The 23,438-nt window shown below is 39.4% G+C and overlaps 1 protein-coding gene across 1 annotated transcript; it reads left to right on the top strand.

The window, feature by feature from the left end:
- The first annotated feature begins 120 nt into the window (after nt 1–120).
- On the top strand, nt 121–23,245 carry qsox1 (quiescin Q6 sulfhydryl oxidase 1). The gene is made up of 13 exons (XM_087783687.1): nt 121–494; nt 3,926–4,026; nt 4,641–4,689; nt 5,153–5,255; nt 5,591–5,681; nt 5,759–5,904; nt 8,023–8,157; nt 8,223–8,352; nt 13,150–13,269; nt 15,743–15,881; nt 16,778–16,954; nt 21,908–22,069; nt 22,130–23,245. Exons 1-13 carry the CDS (start codon nt 200–202, stop codon nt 22,822–22,824), a joined length of 2,343 nt encoding a protein of 780 aa, XP_087639813.1. The 5' UTR covers nt 121–199; the 3' UTR covers nt 22,825–23,245.
- Nucleotides 23,246–23,438: the final 193 nt, after the last annotated feature.

Here is a 23,438-nt window from a genome sequence, read left to right as displayed (position 1 = left end):
TGATTTGTTTAAACAGTGGGATCGAGTTCTGTTTGTTTTGTTTTGTTTACATTGTCGGGTTGCATCACCCTTCGTTCACCAGCAGGGGGGGTACCGGAGGCGGGTAGAAAGTGGGAGTGAAAGTTTTTCCACGAGTTCGGAATCATCGAGGTGAAGAAAGTCCCGTCAGAACCTTCTGCTTCAGCGGGACTGGAGGAAGATGTCGAGGCGCCGCGGCTGGAGCTTGACGACAACACCGAGCGGAGACACCGACGCCATCCGAAAATGCGTTCTTTCTTCCGCGCTGGGGTTGTGTTTGTGTCTGTTCTTCCCCGCGGTGGCGGAGGCCGGACTGTACACCCCGTCTGACCAGATCATCCTGCTCACGCCGGGGAACATCCGCCCGCTGCTGGTCAACTCTTCCACCGCCACCTTGGTCGAGTTCTACGCCTCCTGGTGCGGACACTGTGTCGCCTTCTCGCCCACCTACAAGAGCCTGGCCCGGGACATCCGCGGTGAGTGTCGACCTGAGAACCTCCGCGTCCTCCTGAGACACTTGAAGGAAACTTTTACTCTTAAAGTTTCGTTGAGAAATGACAAGAATATTTTGAATATGTTTATTTAATATTGGTTATGTTAATATTATGTTATGTAAACGTATTAACATTTGTCGTGTTTAAATTAAAATGCTAGCTTGAACCTGCTAGAAAAGTTTTTGGATTTAAAATTAATTATTATAAAGAAATGTGCAACGTATGTTTTTTTTTAAGAAACACACAAAAAAGTTGGTTATTCTATATATTGTTTTCACGTGATTTGTAAAAAAAAAGTGTTTAAAACAAAACGTCATTATTGCTAGCATTAGCATTAGCATCACACCTGTTGCTTATTAGATTATTCGTTGCTACTGTTTATTAGCATTTTAAGCTACGGATTGTCAAACATATTTTTGTAAGTAAGTAATTTTTTATTTATGTAGCGCTTTTCCAGACCAGGGTCACAAAGCACTTAAACAATCAAAACAATATTCAATAAAGTATATACTTTAAAGATCAAGATAAAACTGATAACACAACAGGAGTTCCAGAAAATCAAGGAAAAGCCTGAACAAATAAAAACTTTCTGAGCTTCACACATGTCTATGTAATAGAAAAAGATGGAATAAAAAAAAATGTGGAAAACTATAGGAACATTTTATCTTTATTAGATGCACTCGCACAAACTAACTAATTGACTCTTCAGCTTAAGCATCTGTAAGAAAAGCTACTTGTATTTATTGGTTGAATGTGTTCAGAGTTTTGTTTATTTGAAAAGTTTTTATTGGTTTAGTTTAACTAGACATCCCAAAATATAAATTGCATAACTTAATCCAGCAGGACATTGGCTGACTGTGTTTAAATACAAGTAGCTAGTTTCATTTATGCCCTTTTGTTGTGTTGTTGTTGTGAGAATTTGTACTCGTGTCACAAACTGCATCAAGAAATACGTTTACATCTGTTGAAGCTCACTATCTGAAGTCAAAATGATACAAAAGTAAAACGTAATGTTTCATGAATTAAGTGTTAAAAAACTGATGGCTTGAACATTTTCATGGTTGGTTTCAAATATCACAAATGTGGGATGAAGAAATGGCCCAATTAGTAAACTAACTAAATTCCTTAAATATCTTTATTCTTTACAACTAAGGCTTGGTATTTAACCTTGGATCTGTTGTGGCACCGACCCAGATGCTTCAGTACTACGAGTATGAAAACAGGCTTTGCCTTTTAAGTTTCCACGTGATGATGAAAACTTGATAATGAGTGGAGTTTCAGGAAGAAATGGAAATTATTGGTCTTTTATATCTTTATTATCATAAGAAAACAGTTTGGCGCCAAAATTAACCAAAGCTAAAACTTAAGATTTGTACTATGTGTAATGTTATTTACTGTTTCTTAGAATTTATCTTATCAAATTGGCATCGAAATGTACCGATCAGGAACTGGTATATTAATATTTTCAAGCAATAATATCTGAGACACGTTACCTTGCATCTGCTTGTGATGCAACATGAACACATCTCACTATTTTAAGATGCATGTTTGTATAAATCCACAGACTTTTGTGCAAAGGTGAGAAGTGACCATTCATGAAGTAGATTAAGAAGTAAAGGGACTGATTTTAACTGTTGCGTCAGATCACAGGGGTTCAAAGATGATTTATCCATTGATAAGGATATTTAAAAAAAAGTTGTTTGTCTTCTTTGTTTAGCCAATGACCTTCCAACAGATTCTAAAAACGTCATCATTGATTAAATTATGTGTTTTATTGGTTCATGAAACAATTGGAATATTGTTATAATTATTAATGAAGAACCATCACAAGCCAGGTAGCAAAATATGTCTACAGTCAACTCGGAGGTTTCCTCAATAGTTTTCACTCCGATTAAACTGAAATGGTTCAGAGAAGTTTCAAGGACACTTTTCTACTTTCAACGCTTGTTTAAATTCCTCACGATGTTTGAGAGTGAACAAATCTACAAGGTTAAATTAACTACATTTTTAACCTAGTTAAGCAAATATTGTCACTAACGTTAAACACTTACTGTTGTCCTAATTTAACTCCCTCGTTCAAAACAACTTATTATAAAACGTTTGGTCATGCATCAGACATGTCCTGTCTCTATTGTATTCTATTATCAATCACATACTAAATAGTATATTGACAAAGCTATCATCGCAAAAACCTGCACATGTAAATGATTTCAAAACCATTAAATATATTTAAGAAGCATAAATGAAGAAAAGTAACACATTATTGCACAGCCAATCCAAGGACATGTTCGTTTTGAGGAAGATTAAAACCAGAACTCTCTTTATTATACAAACAGTTGGTGGATTCAAAACATCTGTAAACTGGATTCTCAGATAATGGATGGTTATTTGTTGTTCCTATATGTTTGGTAGGCTGTACCTTTTAATCTTTTCCCTCAAAAACAAAATAAAATGTATAGTTTTATTTATTTGAACTCTGACTTATGATGAAAAAAAATGTAATAAGAGACTGACATTGATCTTTATGTAAAACAAAATGAAACATAACCCTTGTTTCCTCAGGGGTCAAGGTGACCCAAAGGCCTGAAAACAAATGTGTTTGTGGTAACCCTTTGTGTTGTTTCTGGGTCAAAGTGAACAACCTTCCCTGGCTTCAATAAATACATATGCAGTGGTGGAGGTCGTCCACCTTCTGGTCAGCTTGACCCTGAGATAACAAGAGGGTTAAGAACAAATCCTACTTCATCAACTACCAAAACTGCAATTCAAGTCGTTGGACCATTAATATTTATTACTTTTTTATTTATTTATAAAATGATTAAAATGGATCTAAAAAAAGAGGCTCCTATAACTAACCATATCATTTGTATATTGTGTGTAAATATATATTCTACACTTATTATTAATTTGGTTAATTCTCTAGCCAAAATAATAAAAAATCAGGTTTTGGGGTTCAGAGAGAACTGACTGACTGATACATTTGAGCTCCCTGTAACTCCATGAGGTCATTCATTGATTTCATTGTATATATTTAACCACAAACTATATGATAATACATTCATTTTATAGCTTCAAAGTATATTTGGTTTTTAGATATTTTAAATCAGGTGACATTTTCTTTCTTGATCCTCCTAATGATTGTTACAGTAAAGTGTATCCTGGTGCAACAGTCGCTCAAACACTCATGGTGTATTTGAGTCATGTGTCACTCATCGATGACATCTGCTAATCTGACACGTCATAAGTGAATGGCAGCCAGATCACGATCTTCTGTAAATCTCTCACTGCCTGTGAAAGGTTACTTCATCCACAGTTGAATGGAAATGATAAAAGTCTTCCACTCTTCCCGACTTTTGTCTCCTGGGCAACACGTGTGTCGATTGATAAATATTGACCGTCTGTGTGTTTTCCAGACTGGAAGCCAGCTGTGGACCTGGCAGCCTTCGATTGTGCCAGCGACGATAACTACAAGGTCTGCACCAGTTACGGTCTCAAAGGATATCCAACTCTAAAGGTAACTACTTTTGCCACGTTTGCCAGTTTTATAGATCCACTGTATAACGTATATTTTTGTTAATTTTATTTTTTAAATAGATAATAATAAAAAATATATATATGATGGATAATCTAATACTTTTAATTTTGGTAATTTTCATTTTCTCTGCAATAACAAAATATAATTTGGTAGCCGTCTCACTGTACAGTATATAAAAATGTAAATTATTCTGGACTTTATGACTTGAAGAATGAGGTTAGAAGTTTAGTGTTATGCACGATCAGCAGTAACACTTCTGTGGCAAACATCTGCGCACACACTGCTGAGTCGGCAGTAGTTTCTGCACTGGCTTCAGCTCGTCTCCCATTTCAGTTCATCTGTATGAAAACAATTAAACAAAGAGCTCCTTCTTCTTGAACTCACAACGGTCCTTTAACATATGCGACTCATTTCAACCAGGAAGGACTTTGGGGTCAGTAGAAGAAAAAAAGGGGAGCAACCCCCCCCCCCCTCCGACCCAACCAAACATTGCACAACACCGCTTCGCTTCTCTCGTGGTCGTGTGAGGCCCATCGGAGCCGATCTCTCCAGTTTCCATCTAACCCAAATTCTTTCTGTCTCCCTCCTCACAGTTCTTTCATGCCTACTCCAATGGCAGCTCCACTGGACAGGTGCTCAGAGGTATGAGCTTCAGAAAGGACAACTTTATCTACTGCAAAGAAATGACCAACGTTACCAATTCTGTTGCAATTTATTCATTTCAAAATGAAGCAATTAGCTGTTCATTTAATGTTTCTTTCTTTATTTCATTTTAGCACATTATGATGATATTAATTTCTGTGCAATTTATTTATTTATTAACTGTCTATAGTGCCAGACATAGAAACACATGTTGGATTTGTTAGATCCTGGTGTCTTTTGGAGAAATGGTGAGTCAGCTTGAAGTCAAGGTTGGATGATATTTTTGAAGTTAATCATCAAGTTCCTATCAGCGTTTTGTTTGACTTTCCTCTATTTCCACCTGTTTGTATCTGTCCCTTACATAACACAAGTGTTCTAATCTACATGTTTGAGGATGTCTCTGGGGGATTTTGATGGTATAACTCCACGTAGAAAAAACAATGCCCTTTTCCTTAATCCCCAGGATTCCCCCGGGATGTTCGGGGCCTGAGACACAGGATCATAGATTCTCTGGAATCCCATCAAGACCCATGGCCCCCTGCCTGCCCCCCTCTGGAGGCCACCAGGTATTTATCTGTTGCAAATGAAATGGAAAATAGTCTTATTTAGATGATAGTAGGAAAGAAAGTTGACATAAAGTAAGGGCAACGTGAGTGGGCTTCAATGACAGAATATTAAAAAAAAATGTGCCTTTTCTTTTGTTCTGTGTTCAACATTTTAAAAGCTGGGTTCAATAGTTTGAGCTAAATCCAACCAAAGTAATACTTGGATATTAACTGACCGTGTTCCTCTTTAGTCAGAGTTCACATCCTGCAGAAATAAAATTACAGGAAGTGGGAAGTTTGATAGCTACTGACATTTCCTGTGTGATGTCCAAACTAAGATTTATATATAATTTCAGCCAAGCTGAAATTGAGAGTTTCTTCGAGACCAACAATGTTCACCACCTCGCTCTGATATTTGAGGATTCCAAATCTTACGTTGGCCGAGAGGTAACTCGTGACCTTCCTGTTGCATTCTGACCAAAACAAGTCCGTTTCTATAAATGCCCTCGTGTGTTGCGTCTTAGGTGATCTTGGACTTGTTGCAATTTGAGAACGTCGCCGTCCGGAGAGTCCTCAAAACTGAAGAAGATCTCGTCACCAAACTGGGAGTCACGCAGTTCCCATCATGTTACCTTTACTATCCCGGAGGAAACTTCAGCAGACTCAAAGTGTGAGTTTTCCCATTTATTCAAGTGTCTCTTTCGATTTTAACAGATGTAAAAGTCCAGTTAACTTATTTAAAATTGTAATGTGTCCCTTTCAAAAGTTCAGAAATGACTTTATAGCAATGTTGGCGTCCTTAGAATTAACTTGCTGAGATGACATGACGAGCATATTTTTATTTCCTAATGATTCCTAATAATTCAACAACTATTTAAAAAACAGAGCTTTGGCTTTGAGATCATGTAACCATCATAAGAGTAGAATATTAACTGCCTTAACCTAAATATCCAACAAATTACCAACACATAACAAGTTTTATTTCTAAGTTAAGAATTGGAAAAATATTAAACATGTTCTATATAAGTTTCAATTCATTGATGCCGGAATGAAGAAGACTATGTATATAAAGTAGTAAAGAAAGTGCTATTATTAAATGATATTAAGTGATGAGAGGGTTAACATTGTCTCAACGAGTGAAAATATGTTTGATTTTTTTTTTTTACCGTGTTAACCTTGAAAAATATTGTTGCCAAAAGAAATGTAAAATATATAATGTTTTGTTAAGGGCTTTAGTTGTTCTTGCTGCGTTAACCCTTGTGTTTTATCTGGGTCAAGGTGACCCAAAGGCCCGAAAACAAATATATTGACCCAGAGTCAACAGAAGGGATAAAACTGTTTTTTTTTTACCATTTGCCATTGACCCAGAGAGAAGAAGATATTGAGGTATATTATATACATGTATATTATATTATTAGATTTGTAATATTAACAAATGTAGTGGCAAGCTAAATTTTAAATCATCTAAATTTTCATGTTGAGAAAATTAATCTGGAAGTCTAGTAGTAAAAATGATTTATAAAATTTGAATATAATTTGTTGTTTAATATATGTGCTTATATTGTTCTTTTCTTTAGTAACATAAAAATGTACACATCAATATCTCTATTTGTCTATCGTGATTTGCATAAAATCCAAATGTAATAATTTGCTATAAAAATGTCTAATGGTGTGTTGATGATTTTGTTTTAAAACAATAAACACATAATCCAGAATCTTAGAAGTTCCAACATTATAATGTGGTATTTCCACCTCACATAACATCAGTTCAACACATTACTTGACACACGCGACTTGGATGTATTTCAGTTTTCAATGGACACACGTTTATTCCCCTGCAGTTTGTCTTTGTTACTTGACAGCAACTTTGCTTTCAGCTGAAAAGCTTCATCTTGTGCTCATTATCTGGAATCTATTCATGAGAATACTTTTAAACATCTGGCCTGGTAATGGGATCAGTGCATCAAAATGGCTTCCATTATTCACCAACATAAAGCGACGCTGATCATTTCTCACCCTGCAAATTCATCCCCCCCTTTCCGCAGCTTTGTTTGGCTGTTTCAATAACTTGGCATGCAAAGAGGACTGTTTTGAGTTGACAAATGCAAAAAGGAAATGATTTATTGCTGATTTATTTATTCACCCCCGCCACCTCTCCCCGTCTCCCCTCCCAGCCCCGCTTATCTCCATCACTGTAAAGGGGGGAGGTTTTTTAATTTCTTGCATGAAAACAATGCCATTGCTTCTCTGGCTCAACCACACACCGGCAACAGATGGTATCCCATCATCTCCGCGTGTCTGATTGATCCAGGGAGAGCCGGGTGTGTTGGTGTGTGTGTGTGTGTGTTGTATCGCGTCTCACATCCGTCATGCATGTAATGTGTGTGTGGGTCCCAGGTGAATGTATTTTTTCTCCCAGCCCACCCTGACGCGTGCCTCCCCTGCCCACCGGCTGGCCCTAGGGATCCCTGAATGAATGGTTCCCCAGTCACGTCTGCACACTCCCACCAGACACGCAGGTGTAATTGAGTCCCGGTGCTGGCGTGAGTGAACGCAAGCCCAGAGTATCCATCCTCCTTATTACCATCTTGTTCCACTTTTATGACGCTCCCCTCCCTCGTGCACGATCCCTGACGAGGGCGGAAAGTAAATGAGGATGTTTTTTCAGCACCTTCATGAAGATGATCCACGGTGTCACTGACTTGTTTCTGCTTTGTTATGCAGCTGTACGGCACAGCTATGAAATGTTATGATACTTGGAATATTCATTTTATTTCTCACTCAACAGCATCACCGAGGCGAGAACTTTCTACAGCTACGCCCTGCAGAGGCTACCCGGGGTGGTGCGGTCAGGGAGGCCTGCGGTCAACTTGACGGACGTGGTCACTAACGGCACAACGGAAAAATGGAGGCCGTTCAACAGGTACCTCCTGGAAAAATTCATCAGATCGCCTCGTGATTAATTTCTGTGTAACCGTGTGGCGTTAGGACGAGAGTTTATATGGCCGACCTGGAGTCAACGCTGCACTACTCGCTCCGCGTGGAACTTGCTGCTCATGCCGTCATCACAGGAAAGGCTCTGAGTGCACTGAAGCAGTACATCTCTGTTCTCGCCAAGGTACGGTTCTGTCTTTCAATGTTCCTTTAACTGAAGAACCACAAAACACAAACATACTTCTCCTGCTGTCACTATTAATTATTTTACAAAGGAAAAATACATCAACATTTGATAAATTTATTTTTGTGTTAAATATTATAAATATAACCCAAGCATCTCTGGTTAAGAAAATGACAAATAAATGAGAATAAATTGTTATTATACAATAATTGAATTCTGGTTATCAAAGTTATTTACTACTGTAGCTGTTGGAAGTTCTTTGTGCAACATTTTAACACATTTGTTAAATGTTGAAAAATACCTGCAAATGAAAAAGGGAGATATTTTTATTGTGATCTCTGAAATGGCAGCTACAGGCTGATATATTGTGCTAAAGTCATGTTGAATTAATAGTAATATAATTACGGCTGTAGTGTGATTTGAACTTTGACTTCATTAAACCTTCTCAATCAACCGGAACATGAAGTTACAGCAGGTCACCACTAGATGGCGGAACATAGCCGATTGTTTGTCGTGGAAACCGCACTTTTTATTGTTATTTTTAATGATTCTCTTTCATTCAGATAAACACTTTAAAGTTGTTATCAGTGTTAAATATTCAGGATGGATTCCTTTTTTTTTCTGGCACTTTCCACCAAAACAATCGGACACTTTGACTAATGAAGCAGCGCAAACACACTCTCACGGGTGTTGTTGACCCTCTTGATGACCCACAGGCACGCTCTGGTTATCACCCACCCTCCTCCTGGGATACCAGTACCAACTCTCTCTTATTCCCTCGCTTTCATTATTTGATCCTCTGCTGCAACAAAACTGCAATCTTGAAATATGTGTCTTTTTAAAAACACGACTCAAACAGGTCTTGGTATTCAACAGTAAGATGGTGTATGAAGTCTTTTTACTGGTCTAGTTTTAAAAACACGACTAGTAAGGATTCAAACAGGTCTTGGTATTCAACAGTAAGACGCTGTATTAAGTCTTTTTACTAGTCTAGTTTTAGTTCTTTACCAGGTGGTGGATGTTTGGGACCGGACTCTCATGATGGCTAAAGTGTGCCAGGAAAGCGTGTTGTAATAATAAAGCCTGACCCTCTAGCCCTGGTGCCTGCTGGCTGCTCCCCACGCCGTCTCCCTCTGCCCTCATCTGCCACCAATCTCTCTGATTATATCCCACTCTCTAGGGAGGCGTTGTGCTGCGTGTGCGGCCGCGCGTGTGCGAGTCCGTACGCCTCGGCCGACCATTAGCTCTAGTTTGTTCAGTCAATAGCGGCAGGTCCCAGTGGTATTTCAGTCTGCTCATCCACCAGAACCAACTCCCACCCCCCTCCACCCCACGTTACATCTCAGTGGCAACAATGACAGCCTGCTTAACCACACAGAGGGAGGACCTGTGACGCTCTTGATTGACATTTGACCGAGCTCTTGCCTCAGGAAATAAAGTTGAGCTACTGAAACTACTTCCTGTGAGTCAAAAGATAATTATTTGAAGAGTGACTCAACCGTCATTTGTGACACGTCCCTTCTTACTCAAACACAAGATGAAATTTCCTGTTGATCATGCTTGAGCTCCTGTTATGTTCTTGTTCATCGATTTCATGTAATGCATATTTATGCCGGGTTTTAATCCCACGTCTGAATCATTTATTTCTCTGGTTCATGTAGTCATCATCTTTTTCTTTTTTTTTTTTTGAAGAAATTTTAATCCCCGCAAGAATCCGTTCTGCGCTATCAAACCCTTGTTGCTTCTTCACAGCAGCATGTCAACACGTCACTTGTTTATTTCTTCATCATGTTTTTCATATTATTGGTGGATTTATAGTTTTGTCAGGCAGACACTGGATTTATGAATCCGCTCAGCATGTACACGAGGATTAAAAAAGTGGATCTTAGGAAGGATGAGGGCATTAGAGTGAGATTTTTAAGGATTTAACCAATGTGTTTTGTTTTTTTTTTACTTGAAAAAGCCTCGAGGTGACAAGGATGAAATAATAATTGGTGTGTTATGTTCTGAAGCTGGTTGACAATCATTTGCGGCGTCAAATGTCTAAAATGTATTTAAATTTAAGTATTTCCAAATCACAAGAAAATGTTTTCATAATATGATTTTATCAGAACATTTATTAACTCTACAAATGCATCAATATCAGTCTTACTTCAAAATACTTTGACTTGCAGCGCTAATGGATGTGAAATCATTATGGTCTTAAAAAACACTTAAATGTAACTTGTTGAAACTCGCTGTGAGCCCGTCGTGTTCTAAACACATTATTAAATGTATGCATTCCGGTATGTGTTTTTCCCAAAAATCAATTGAAACGGGAGGCTCCTCTAATTTAGCCTCAGCTCCGTAACAATAGAAAGTATGTGTTTTTGAAGACGAGGGGACATTGTGGTTCTGACTTAGACATGTGTCTACCCCGCCCCCCATCCCGGGATTATAAACAAGAGTCTGCCCTGCTGCTCTTCCCCGACACACGCCCCGGTCTGCCTTGCTGCAGTCAACAGATGCCTTCCTCTCAGGACCCTCACCACAAGGAGCTTGAGGTTTCTCAAGTGCTCCTGATACTAATCTGATCAAGGATGACATATTGCCGGGGTGAAGGGGATTGTAATGGTTCGACTGGGACTGGGGCCAAAGGTGCAGGGTTAATGTGGGTGATGTGTGTGTGTTGGAGATACATTAAGATGCACAGATTATTGGAGTATAATCTTTGTTGTCCCTTCATCACACAGATAGTGTTTTTTGCTAAATATCCTTTGAAATGTATATCAGTTAAGGGTCTTCATTTATATGTATTTTGTCAGTGACTGTCAAATTTACTTCATTTCTGTCCATACTATATATAGAATCTTTGTAAATAACTTGTTTTTTCAATAAAATGTATATTATTTAAGTCTACAAAATGAATGCATGAAAGATCACATGGAATTTGCTATACGTATATTTATCCACTCATTTAATATTGTTTTCACTTTGATATTTTAGTCAAAGATAATGTGAATATTTTTCATTTTATCAGTTTAATTGTTATAAATCATTTGTTTTGGAGGATGAATTAAAACGACTCAAATTGAGAACATTTGAAGGATTTGTGTTAAGACATTCTTCTGTTTTTCTTTAGCCTATCGTATCACATAACATCAGAATAACCGATTCTGTTTTTGTAAAGTGAAAATTATTCAGCATTTAATGGTGGAGGCCGGTCTTTGGTTTCACATCAGAGAGATTGGGTCAGTTTGGTAACACTCAGTTAAGCCCATTACAAGGAGACACCTGCGTTCCTCCTTTGCTTAAATTCATACGGGCCGCTTAATGAGCTTTTCTGACTGGTTGCCGTCCAGACCTCAGTTCCAGAACTAAACCCATTAGATCACTTCCCAGCAGACACCAGGGGCCTCCTTTGCTCACCTTCTTTTAACTAATGCAGCTTTTCAAGTGTAAGAATAAACGGTGAAAAGGTTCTCGTTCCGCCCTTCGAAGCTGATGCAGATTAAAATGTGCAGTCATGTCGATACGTTTGATGAGAATCTCTGGAGTACGGCTGGTTAACTAGTCTGGGTGTAACTTGACAAGAAGAAGACGCATTGTTAAAGAAGAAAAACTCTTACTCTTCTTTGGATGTATTCACTTTTTGCTGGGTGTTTTTTTTTTTTTTATAAGATTTGAGTTGTTTGTCAGTGAGCCGTGTAATTCTTTATTGAATTCTATCCTCTTCTAGTTGCTGTATAAGAACACATTCTTCTGTCTCCATCACTTAGTTATCATCAAATTAAATCATGATGAGTTTCATAAAAATGTTTTTAAAGTATTTTAAAGTTTGTTTTTCTTACAGGGGAATCTTTCATCACATCCCACTTCAAGGGCTCAACTAGTTTTTCCTGATTAAATCTGATATACTCTTATGTTTTCTGTGGAAGACTAGTGTCATAGGTTACATGTGTCATACAGTAGGTTAGTTTAAACTTTTGAATTAGGCCTGAGAGTGACTTCAGTTCACTCAGTATTTGAAAATGCAGGCCAGATCATTTAAACTGTCACTTAATAATGCTATAATAATAATAATAATAATACAACGTAAAAAAAGATTTTAGCTTGGTTACCATGGTAACCATGTCCCTATTAATGTTAAGGAAAAGCCTGTCATGTTGTTTCCGAAGTTTTTTTTCGTTTCGTTTTAAGGAGGCAGACGAAGGTTAAACCTTTCTATGACGAATGAATTTTGTCTCTCAAGCCCTTCTCTGTTCTGGAGTCTCGCTGGGCTCAAGACATCAACCTTCTCCTTTGTCCGTGTAGCTCGTGTAAAGGCTGTGTGTCTACATCTGTCCTCACTCTGTCATCACTTTTCTCCGACTCCAATCAGGTGGATTTCCTCTCTCTCTCTCTGTCAATGTGACTAATTCAGGTAGTTACAGCGTCAGATTTCGTCTCGGTTGCGGTTGTTGCCATGGCGCCGGGAGGTTCTGAAAAGACACAAATGTACACCCGGAGCACGCCTCAGTCGGTGGTAGTTAAGTGGTTGTAAGTGGCTTAGCACTGAAGACACCGGCTTAAGCTTCACTGTTGTGACATCCTCAATTTAGTTTAAAAGTGCTGGTGTGGCAAAAAACATTTTAACTTCAATATTTTGGGACCTTGTTGACTTTTAAATATTTTATAGACACCATGATAAGATCTTTATTAAAAATGAAATCATTATTCCTGCACTTGTTTCACAACTAATGCAATATCAGTCTTTGACTTTTCGAATTGGAACGAAAAATATAATTAACCTTTACTTTCTATGTTTTATTTCCTCAGTACTTTCCAGGACGTCCCATGGTAGTGAACCTGCTGAAGTCGATCCATCTTTGGCTGCAAAACCAGTCCAGTGATGTTTCCTATGACGCTTTTCGGAAGATCCTGGACAGTGCGGCTCTGGTGAGCATAGCTATACTATTACACCATCTAGTTTTGTGCTGGAAAGATTTATTTGAATGACAATTTTCAGCCGTCACAGGAAAAAATATTTGATATATGAATATTTAAGAGTAAAATCCAACAAAATTACTGATTTATGTTTATAGATATGCTGTTCAGAGGTTTGACAAGACAGTGGATCATTTATAAAATGATAAATTAATTCTGGCATTTTAGTAATTATTATTGGTTATGTATAAACATTGGTTACTGGTTAAAGCAATTAAAATGTACTTGATTTTACTACATAAAAAATAAAGATCAAAATCAAATACACTTAATCTATTTTGTTACATGATACCCAACTATTATGTTATTACATGATACTTAACTTTTGTGTTATTAGATGATACTTAACTATTGTGTTATTACATGATACTCAACTATTGTGTTATTACATGATCCTCATTTATTGTGTTATTACATGATACTCATTATGTTATTACATGATACTCATCTATGGTGTTGTTACATGATACTCAACTACTATATTATTATATGATACTCCACTATTGTGTTATTACATGATACTCATCTATTGTGTTATAACATGATCCGCATCTATTGTGTTATTACATGATACTCATCTATTATGTTATTACATGATACTCATCTATGGTGTTGTTATATGATACTCAACTATTGTGTTATTACATGATACTCAACTATTGTGTTATTACATGATTCTCAACTATTGTGTTATTACATGATCCTCATTTATTGTGTTATTACATGATACTCATTATGTTATTACATGATACTCAACTACTATATTATTATATGATACTCCACTATTGTGTTATTACATGATACTCATCTATTGTGTTATAACATGATCCACATCTATTGTGTTATTACATGATACTCATCTATTGTGTTATTACATGATACTCATCTATTGTGTTATTACATGATACTCATCTATTATGTTATTACATGATACTCAACTATTGTGTAATTACATGATACTCAACTATTGTGTTATTACATGATCCTCATTTATTGTGTTATTACATGATACTCATTATGTTATTACATGATACTCAACTACTATATTATTATATGATACTCATCTATTGTGTTATAACATGATCCGCATCTATTGTGTTATTACATGATACTCATCTATTGTGTTATTACATGATACTCATCTATTATGTTATTACATGGTACTCGACTGTTATGTTATCAATGATACTCATCTATTATGTTATTACATGATACTCAACTAATATGTTATTACATGATACTCAACTAATATGTTATTACATGATACTCAACTATTATGTTATTACATGATACTCAACTATTATATTATTACATATATTCAACTTCATAGTTTTTGACTGACATGATCCAGAATTAACAATACAATTTAAATCCAAATGGGTGCAATTTTAAATGTATTTTGATAATGAATATTATTTACATATCTAGTAGATTAATTTTGGACAATCATGCTGTACGACAAAATACATTCTTTCCTAAATAACAAGATGATACTGAGAATATCAGACATCTGTTAGTCTGAGCTGTGAATCTACCATAGTGGTACTTGCATAATTAAAATAATTAATTAATTGATGGTTTGTCAAAATGCATCTTTCACAGCTCTAGAAACATAAAGCTGATATGTCAATGTATGCCAATGTTTCTGTGTTCAATTTCATCTACGTCATCTGGATAAAAATCTGATATCTGCATGTTTTAGTTTTGCTATGAGAGACTTAAAAAGCCATTTTAATTGTATTCTGATGTATTAATCCAACAAAAGGTTAATGTTTCTGTGGTATAACAGTGTAAAAAAAAATCTATATGTGATCTGATCCTTTTGTCTCATGTGTCCGAATAGAAACTTGGATTCAATCTGACGTTGTGACGTCATTCAGAACACCTTGTTCTGCAAATGGAACGCTGCATAAAGCCAGCATGCCTTCACTGCATGGCCTCGTGCAAATTGAAAGAGTCACTTACTTGCATCATTAGCTTTTAGCCGGCCAATCAATTGATCAATGAATCGATGAGGAAGGTATGAATTGACTGCACCTCAGAGATGGACCCGGGACACACACACACACACTAACGCACACAAACGCACACACACCAAATCTTTACTATTGACATGTGAGTAACCCTGTCAATCACAGCCGAACGGGCGATGGTGTGTGACAAGAGAAACGACTTTGTGTCAGAGAAAATATGTTGTTGGATGGGACTGTGGCCGGTGGTTAGAGATGGGGATAGATTCTTTTCATTAGCAGAGGGCTGAGCCATTAACCTGAGATTGACTTCTCATTGATCAGGAAAAGTACATGAATGTGTTTCACTCAATCGAACTAGTTGAAGGATGATGAAGTCATGTTTAGAAGTTTTTTTTTTTTTAAATGTCTTTGTTCCTCGTCCCATGATGCTGGATGTAACTTCTCCTGCCTAGACATCTGATGCTGCTCTGCCTGAGGAGGTGCGGTGGGTGGGATGCCAGGGAACACAACCCCATACCAGGCGTTACCCATGTGGCATGTGGACTCTCTTCCATGTTCTCACCGTCCAAGCAAACCGCACTGAGGCCTCAGGTAAAATCACGCGTGGATACGGTTGATTTGTTATGTAGACGTCCACATGTGGCAGACTCTCTCACTTCAATGCGTTTTCTCAAAAAGGTGTTAAATCCCCCCCCTTTTTTTTTAAATCTCCTATTGTTTTGTTGCAGTTTTATTAAGCCTAATTGTAACTGTGTGAAAAGGGATTATATTAGATTAGCAGAATGTGAGTGGTTAATAAAACGGATGACTGAAGGCTACTCCCCGAACAAGGACGATAATCCGTCCTCCAAACGTGCACATTTACAGACATACACACGCAGAGATTAATCCACGGGTTTACGGCTGATCATGTGACCTGCAGATGGACCGACCAAAAAAAAAGGAATCCATCTGCCCCCCCCCCTCCCTCAAAAGACCACCAGTTCATTGACTGGATTCACATTCATAGGTCTCCTAATAAACAACATTGTGAAACAATAATTCAGTTGGAAAGATAAGAGTTATAAGTGTATTTGGTTAATCAAAATGATCAGTTCCTCTCGGCTCAGAACAAAAGTAAATCTGCGACATGAAAATATGCTCGAGGACTGTTGGGATCCTGAGACATCAGACGGCTCACCATTCACACAGAGGGTTAGCTGGTTTAATCTGGGTTATCCCATTGGCATAGATTATTCTTGTCAATAAAGGGTTAACCCAGCTCTCTGTGACTTCTGGCCCACATAACCGTGGGAATCCAGGCGCCTCTGCAGCTCAGTGCCATTAGCAGGCAGCAATGAATGACTGAAGTGTGAATAGAAGGACAGTAGAGCAGGTGATGTTGCTTTATTATGGAAAAAAAACTGTTTATCCTCCTCATTTCTGCTTTCATTCCATTAGTCCAGTAAAGTTGTTTGCTCACGGTTCTGATGAATGTTTCCCTGCAGCCCCTCAGGAGGTGCTCGCTGCCTTCAGAAGCTACATCGTCAACTTCTTTGGCTGTCGGCCGTGCGCTGAACACTTTGACAACATGGCCAAGGAGAGCCTGGCGGGAGTGAAAAGCATGTCTGCAGCGGTGCTGTGGCTGTGGACCAGACACAATCAAGTCAACAACAGAGTGGCAGGTGAGAGTCCACGCTCCTCCATGTCCCATAATCCTTCATGTTTATGAAATCATCTAGAAGTTATCGCTCAAAAACAAACGCATTCAAACAGAGTGTCGACATACTTTTGGGCCACGCAAGTAGAGATTAGTTCAAGTTGACTCTGCTCAGTCACCCCTCAAGAGTCCACTCTTAAGAGGGTGGCAGGACGCATCCGGAGATCAGACGCCAGCTGTCACCGTGTCTTAGTCCCTCAAGCATCATCTGCCTTCGTGTCACCCGTTTTCACCTCCTCTTCGCTCCCATGTGACCGTCTTCTGCCTCATCTCTTTTAATTCTTGTCATAACTACCTTGATAGTTATGCTAACATTTCTCATGTCCTCTTTTTTTTTTTTTTTTTAGAATGCAAATAAGAATTCATTCTATTCTATATCATTACAAAATCAACAGAACAAAAATCAAATCCAAAACACACAATTATTATTCAACACTTAAGCTTATTAGTCGCAATAAATGTTTTTATCTCCAGCCTATCAGGTGTCAAAGAAGCCTGATTTTTAACATGTAAACATTACAAACATTGCTTATAATATACAAGAATGTCACAGAGTAAACAAGTGTAAAACATGGCTTTAATTGAAAAACTTCTCATTGTTGGTCTTTATTTGACCCACGTTCTCAGATTTCACAGTCTCTGTTAATTGAATTTATTAGGCATGAGGTCGTCATTAACAGCCCACTTTGTTAACTGTTCTATGTGTGTGTTCATGGCCCCCCCAACCCAACCTCCCACCCACCCACCTCTTTTATCCTGTGGACAGCTTGGGTTCCGAACAGCAGGAGGACACCCTACTCTGTGTGTCTACTCCCCAGACGCTACTCAGCCCCCCATCATCAGTCTTCCCTTCCCCGTTTTCCATGCTCTTCTTTCTCTATTTCCTCCCGCCGTCCCACGGGACTCGTAGCTACCGCTTGACAAGTAATAGCGCAGCATCCTCGCTGAATTGATCCCACCGGAACCCCACTCCTCTTCTTCCTAACACACACACACACATAATTCCCAAGGTATTGTGTGACAGCAGGTGGCAAAACACAAACCACACAATCCTCCCTCACTTCCTCCACACGCTCTCCTGGCACGGGTCAAGTTGTGGCGTGTGGCGTGGGGGGGCCGGTGGGGGGAGTCATGGTCTGGAGCGGGTGAAGAAGTAGAGGGTGGAGCCGAGGGGTTCCCTAAGGAGAGAACACACTCCATCCACTTCACCCCTCCTCTGCCTAAAGTGGATCTCTTTAGCAGCCTCCCAGCCTCTCCTTTCAGGAGCAGCCATGCATGAAAGAGGAGCGATTTGTGAAGCGACGGAACAATTAATAAAGCTGGCAACAAATGGGCCCCGGGGCCTCCAGCCTCTGAGCCAGAGCACAATTGAGAGCAGCAGCAGCAGCAGCAGCAGCAGCAGCAGCTCTGTCCTGTTGCTGCTCGTCAACAGGCTGCGACTGGTTCACATTTCTACACACACAGCAAATCGCTGCAGTGTTTCAGAACACGACTGTTTACTAAATTATGTTATTTGGGATTTAATGTGCGTGTTGTTTGTTCTCAAGTTATAATGGAAAGAGTCCTTCATTTACGACCCACAGACTTTTGTTAGCTTTGCGTTCAATTCGAAGCATTTTAATAATTTATAATCCATATTAGAGGAAATTGCTCATTTGTGTTTTACCACTTTACTTTTGTGTCTATAAGAGGTGCAGTGTTCAGGTTGACGCACAGAGGAGCTTGATTTCTCCACCACAGCAGCAGATAGAGCTTAAGACTAGTTTTATTGCGTTTGATTTTCTCCGACGAGTAAAGATCCCAGAAGTTCTGTCAACACTTTACTGCATAAATGAGTCAATAAAAACAATTACAAAAGAGAATTGATCTCACCACTTTTGGCTCGATTCTCGTTTTGATGAATTTGACGCATGTGCAGTAAGTTTTCTGTTTCCACGTGCACCAACCCGTCCACACTGGTTCAGTGCTACCACAATGCTGGCATCAACCAGAAGTTCCTACTAACAGTTGCACACAAAATATGTTTGACACAGGAGTTGGCGCTTTATGAATAGTCTCTAAGAATATGAATCGGTTGAATTATGAAAAAAAAAAATTCACAGCAGGCCTGATGATGCATCACTGCACACCTGCAGTTGGGAATCACTGGTGTGGAGGCCGTCACAGTCGTTTTTGGCGTTTCTCCACATTCCTTTAGGAAGGGGGGCTCGAGTGTGTTAAGAACTTTCCTCTAAAACTTGGTTATTCTGATGAAATATTCTAGCAGGAGAAACATGCCTCTTTACATGGGAAGAACAGATCCATTAACATCGACCTGTACACTGCCCTTCTTCTTTTGAGTGGTTATCCAAGCATTTGATTGAAGAACTCACATTTCTCCGATCCTTAAAACTCTTCACTGGCTGCCAGTTTCTTTCAGGATCAACTTTAAAATTCTGGTTCTTACTTTCAGATCTATTCATGGTCAGACTTCTTCTTACATCAGTGATCTTGATCCAGCCTTACACCCCAGCTCGGGCTCTGAGGTCTGTGGATCAGAATCTACTGATGGTTCCTGAACACGCTTCTGGACCAGAGGAGAGAAATCCTTCCAGACTGTTGCTCCTAAGCTTTGGAACGATCTTCCTCTGTGTTTGATGATCTACTGACTCCTTCAAGAAACATCTTAAGACATTTTTATTTGTGCAGGCTTTTAATTAATTTTAATTCTTAATTATTATTTTATTTTAATTTTGGGGGGGTTATACATTTGTAAGTAATTTTAACAGAGTATTGTTTTATTGTTTAAACACCTTGTATGTTAAAGGAGCTTTACAAATATAAATTACTTGCTAATAGACTAATATTTGAGCTCCTTGACAGTTGATATCAAGCGACTCTAGAGTCGAGATCACGTCCAGGAAACCTCTGACTGTACTCGTACCTCAGTTTAACTCTTGGATGACGTGCATTAATCACTTAAGGTGAGTCGCATCACCATTAAGTGATTCATAATAGAAACCTAGTCGATAAATAGTTCCTCCGACTCCTCAATTTTCCTTTGCATGCATGATTAACGCTAAAGCCCAGACGTCAGCTGTCTGCCTCGAGCCGCGGTGACGTCCCCCGGTGATGCAGAATTAGTGCTGAGGAAGCTACTCTGACGAGCGGAACAATACATATTTATTCCTGATGAATATGGATGCTGGCCCCGGCGACGACATCCCAGTGACAGCCGCCCGCGTGGCAATCTCAATATGGCTGCTGTGGCGACGAAAGTCACCCCCCGGACCCCGCAAACATGGCTTAGCCCCATTACAATATGTGTTTGAGTGCGTGCACGTGCCCACCTGCTGAAATGTGTAAAAGCTTCCACACCCACATCACAGAGACTCAAATTAATGGATCCTTTATGTAAAGTGCCGCAGAGAACGAAACACACAACTGAGATTCATCTTTGCCCGGAGAGAGGCTGAGAGGAGGTGATGGAGGATGTAAATTTGAGTCTGACGTGACACTCACGCAAACTAAAAATGGCCTGTGTGTGTGTGTGTGTGTGTGTGTGTGTTGTGTGTGTGTTGTGTGTGTGTTGTGTGTGTGTGTGACAGTTATTTATTACAGCGGCTGTGTTTTATATGTTCTTCTGACCGTCAGTGACGTCTGTGCTCGATATGATTTTACACATTTATCAACGACCCAAGTTCAGATTTATCAAGCTTTTCATTTCCATTTGAGGAGTTTTTAGGAGTGTTTTGATCAAAAAACCAACAAATGTTTTCTCCTGCTTGAGTTTAAACGTCTTCTTGGTGTCCTTGAGCTGCTCAGGTCTGTGTGGAAAAACTTGAACGAGAAGACATGAAAGCGTTTGTGTCGATGGAGAAAGTTTCTATTTAATTAAGGGGCAGCTCCCCCTCGGTGTCTCCGCTCTTCTCATGTTCAATTTGAAGATTGGACTTTACTTTGAAAGGGTGGGACGAGACGAGACAGGTGGTCCGGGGCAGTGCGGCCTCAGGATGGAGAGTGTGTGTGTGAGTGTGTGTGAGAGAGTGTGAAAGCTGTTCACTTTGAGCACATCTATTATCTCAGCACTCGTCCCGCTGGGACATCCCTGAAGCCCATTGATCATTGTTAGACCCTGTCATACACACGTGCGCACACACAACAATAACAGGATCCATCCTCAGATTACATGCGCAACAAACACGGCCGGATGATTTACATATACGCCCTTAAACACATACGTACACATATGCATATGGGCACTCAGGAGTTTACGAGCTCTGTGACAAGATCAAATGGGTTCAGCGCAGATTGGATCCAGTCGTCGAAGCACTTAGCTCTTCCAGGCAACAAGAGGCCTTTTTCTAGCTCATATTTTGGATTTATGTTTGTTTGTTTTTCTCTGGTTAATGTTTCGTTTGTAAAAAAAATAAAAAATAATCTTACTTGAAGAAGTTAAATCCCAAATTAAATCGAGAATCGCTCCCAAATTCCATGAATCAAATGGAGGTTGCAATTAAATAAACATATTAAAAAAAAGGTCTGTAGGGAGCGTCAAGTTAGGAGAAAAAAAAGGTATGAAGAGAAATAACCTGGGAAATAAAATGGTTGGAAGTAAAAACTAGGTGAAAGAATAAAAAGCTAAATATGCTGTGATGTCATAAAGTTAAATGGGCTAGAATAATTATTTTAATTGTATTTATGTATTATCTATTTTAAGTAATAAAATAAAAGTAACTTGTAATTATTAATTGGCCGACATAATAACTGGTTTACATTATATTCCATTTTATACAGGAATGATTGTTAAAATGACTTGGTATTTATCTGAATTACTTCCTGTTATCCTTATTTAAAAACTACTTTAACTTCCTGTGAGTTTAATTCAAATTCCACTTGAATAATCCTGTCTCGCTTGTTCTGGTGTCTGTTCATGAAGGTGAGCTCAGCGAGGATCCCAGCTTCCCAAAGATCCAGTGGCCTTCACCAGAAATGTGTCCAGCCTGTCACTCGGTCAGAAGCTCAGGAGAACACAAGTGGAACCAGGATCACGTGCTGATGTTCCTCAAGTCACACTTCTCCTCCTCGACTCTGCTCTCTGGTGAGTCCAATCGTTCCTGGAGAAGTTCTGTCGTTTTTCAACGTCATGTTTTTCTCTCAGACTACCTGGACGAGGAGAGTCGAGTCCTGGAGAAGATCCGAGGGAAACTTGCCAGCCAGCAGAAAACTGAGGATGATACAAAGTTGAGACGACACGGCAGAGAAGCCGTGGAGTCTTTCTCACAACCCTCGGTTCAAGAAGAGACAGAAGAAGAAGAGGAGGAGGAGGAGGAGCAGGCAGATGAGGAAGGTGTGGAAACGCCAGCAACATCTGAGCCTGAAGCCAAGCTGGTCCAAAATGTGAACAGGAAGCCGAGCATTGTAGGTTTGAAGATGAGGAGCCCTCAGGAGGACATCGTGGATCTGGACTCGTTCGCCAACCAGCACTACAGAGCTAAGGCCCTGCAGATGGCTGCGGCCGGTCGGGTCAAGCGGCGCACCCTCCAGAGGAACCACGAGCAAGTGTTTGGTCTGGGCTCGGAGCTGGACGCCGGGTTGGGGATGGTGGATCTGGACTTTGAGAAGGAGCGGCCCAAGAGGCGACACAAGCGAGAACTCACGGGTCAGGTCTTCAGGGAGGACCTGGAGGTGAACGTCAGAGGACGCTGGATGTCGGTGCTGAATATTGGATTCTCTAAAATCGACATCAGTCTGTGCGTCATCCTCTACTTCCTGTCCTCCACCTGTCTGCTGGCCATGTACCTCTTCTTCAAAACCAGACTCCGGCTACGACGAGCTAAAGTGCTGGTGCCCTGAAAACCAAAGCCTCTGAGAAGAAACCAAAAAAATCATAATCCATGCAATCGAACACTTTAGATGAGTTACCAGTTGCTCTCAGACTGCGGACGCATTTGATTCCTATCGCTTTGTAATAAGCCCTTAATTCTAGTTCGTACGTGTCTGTCGATTTTTTGTTTTGTACTGCTGATCCAAAGACTTGATTCCAGATCGTTTGTGTCTCTGCTGTACGTCGAAGTGAAGGATGTTGACGATCACGAAAGCTGCTCTTCAGTCCAGGTAGTTCGAGCGCGAAGCCACCACATGTTGGCGCTGGACCGGGTCTTAGAATAAGCAGGATTTGTTTTGATGTGAAGACGGTGCTGCTGATCTACTGAAAAACAAGTCTGTTTACTTTGCTTCTGCCAGAGTCAATAAACTGTTTTGGATAAAAATGCCACCTTTGGTTGTTGGTTATTGCTTTTGTTGAGACATAGTCTGTGTCTTAGGTTTGAGCAGGAGGGAAACATTTCACTGGAATGAAAAAGTTGTTGAATAAAAGAGCAATTTTTACTTCTTTAAGTAGTTTTCTGTAGAATCAGAATTCTTTATTTGTGCCATTGTTGGTGCAGGGGGTCCACTAAAATGGGTTT

Source organism: Callionymus lyra, chromosome 2, assembly GCF_982586985.1.
Source record: "Callionymus lyra chromosome 2, fCalLyr1.hap1.1, whole genome shotgun sequence".
Lineage (NCBI taxonomy): Eukaryota > Metazoa > Chordata > Actinopteri > Syngnathiformes > Callionymidae > Callionymus > Callionymus lyra.
The sequence above is the reverse complement of the archived record's forward strand: the minus strand, read 5'-3'. Positions and strand labels throughout refer to the sequence as shown.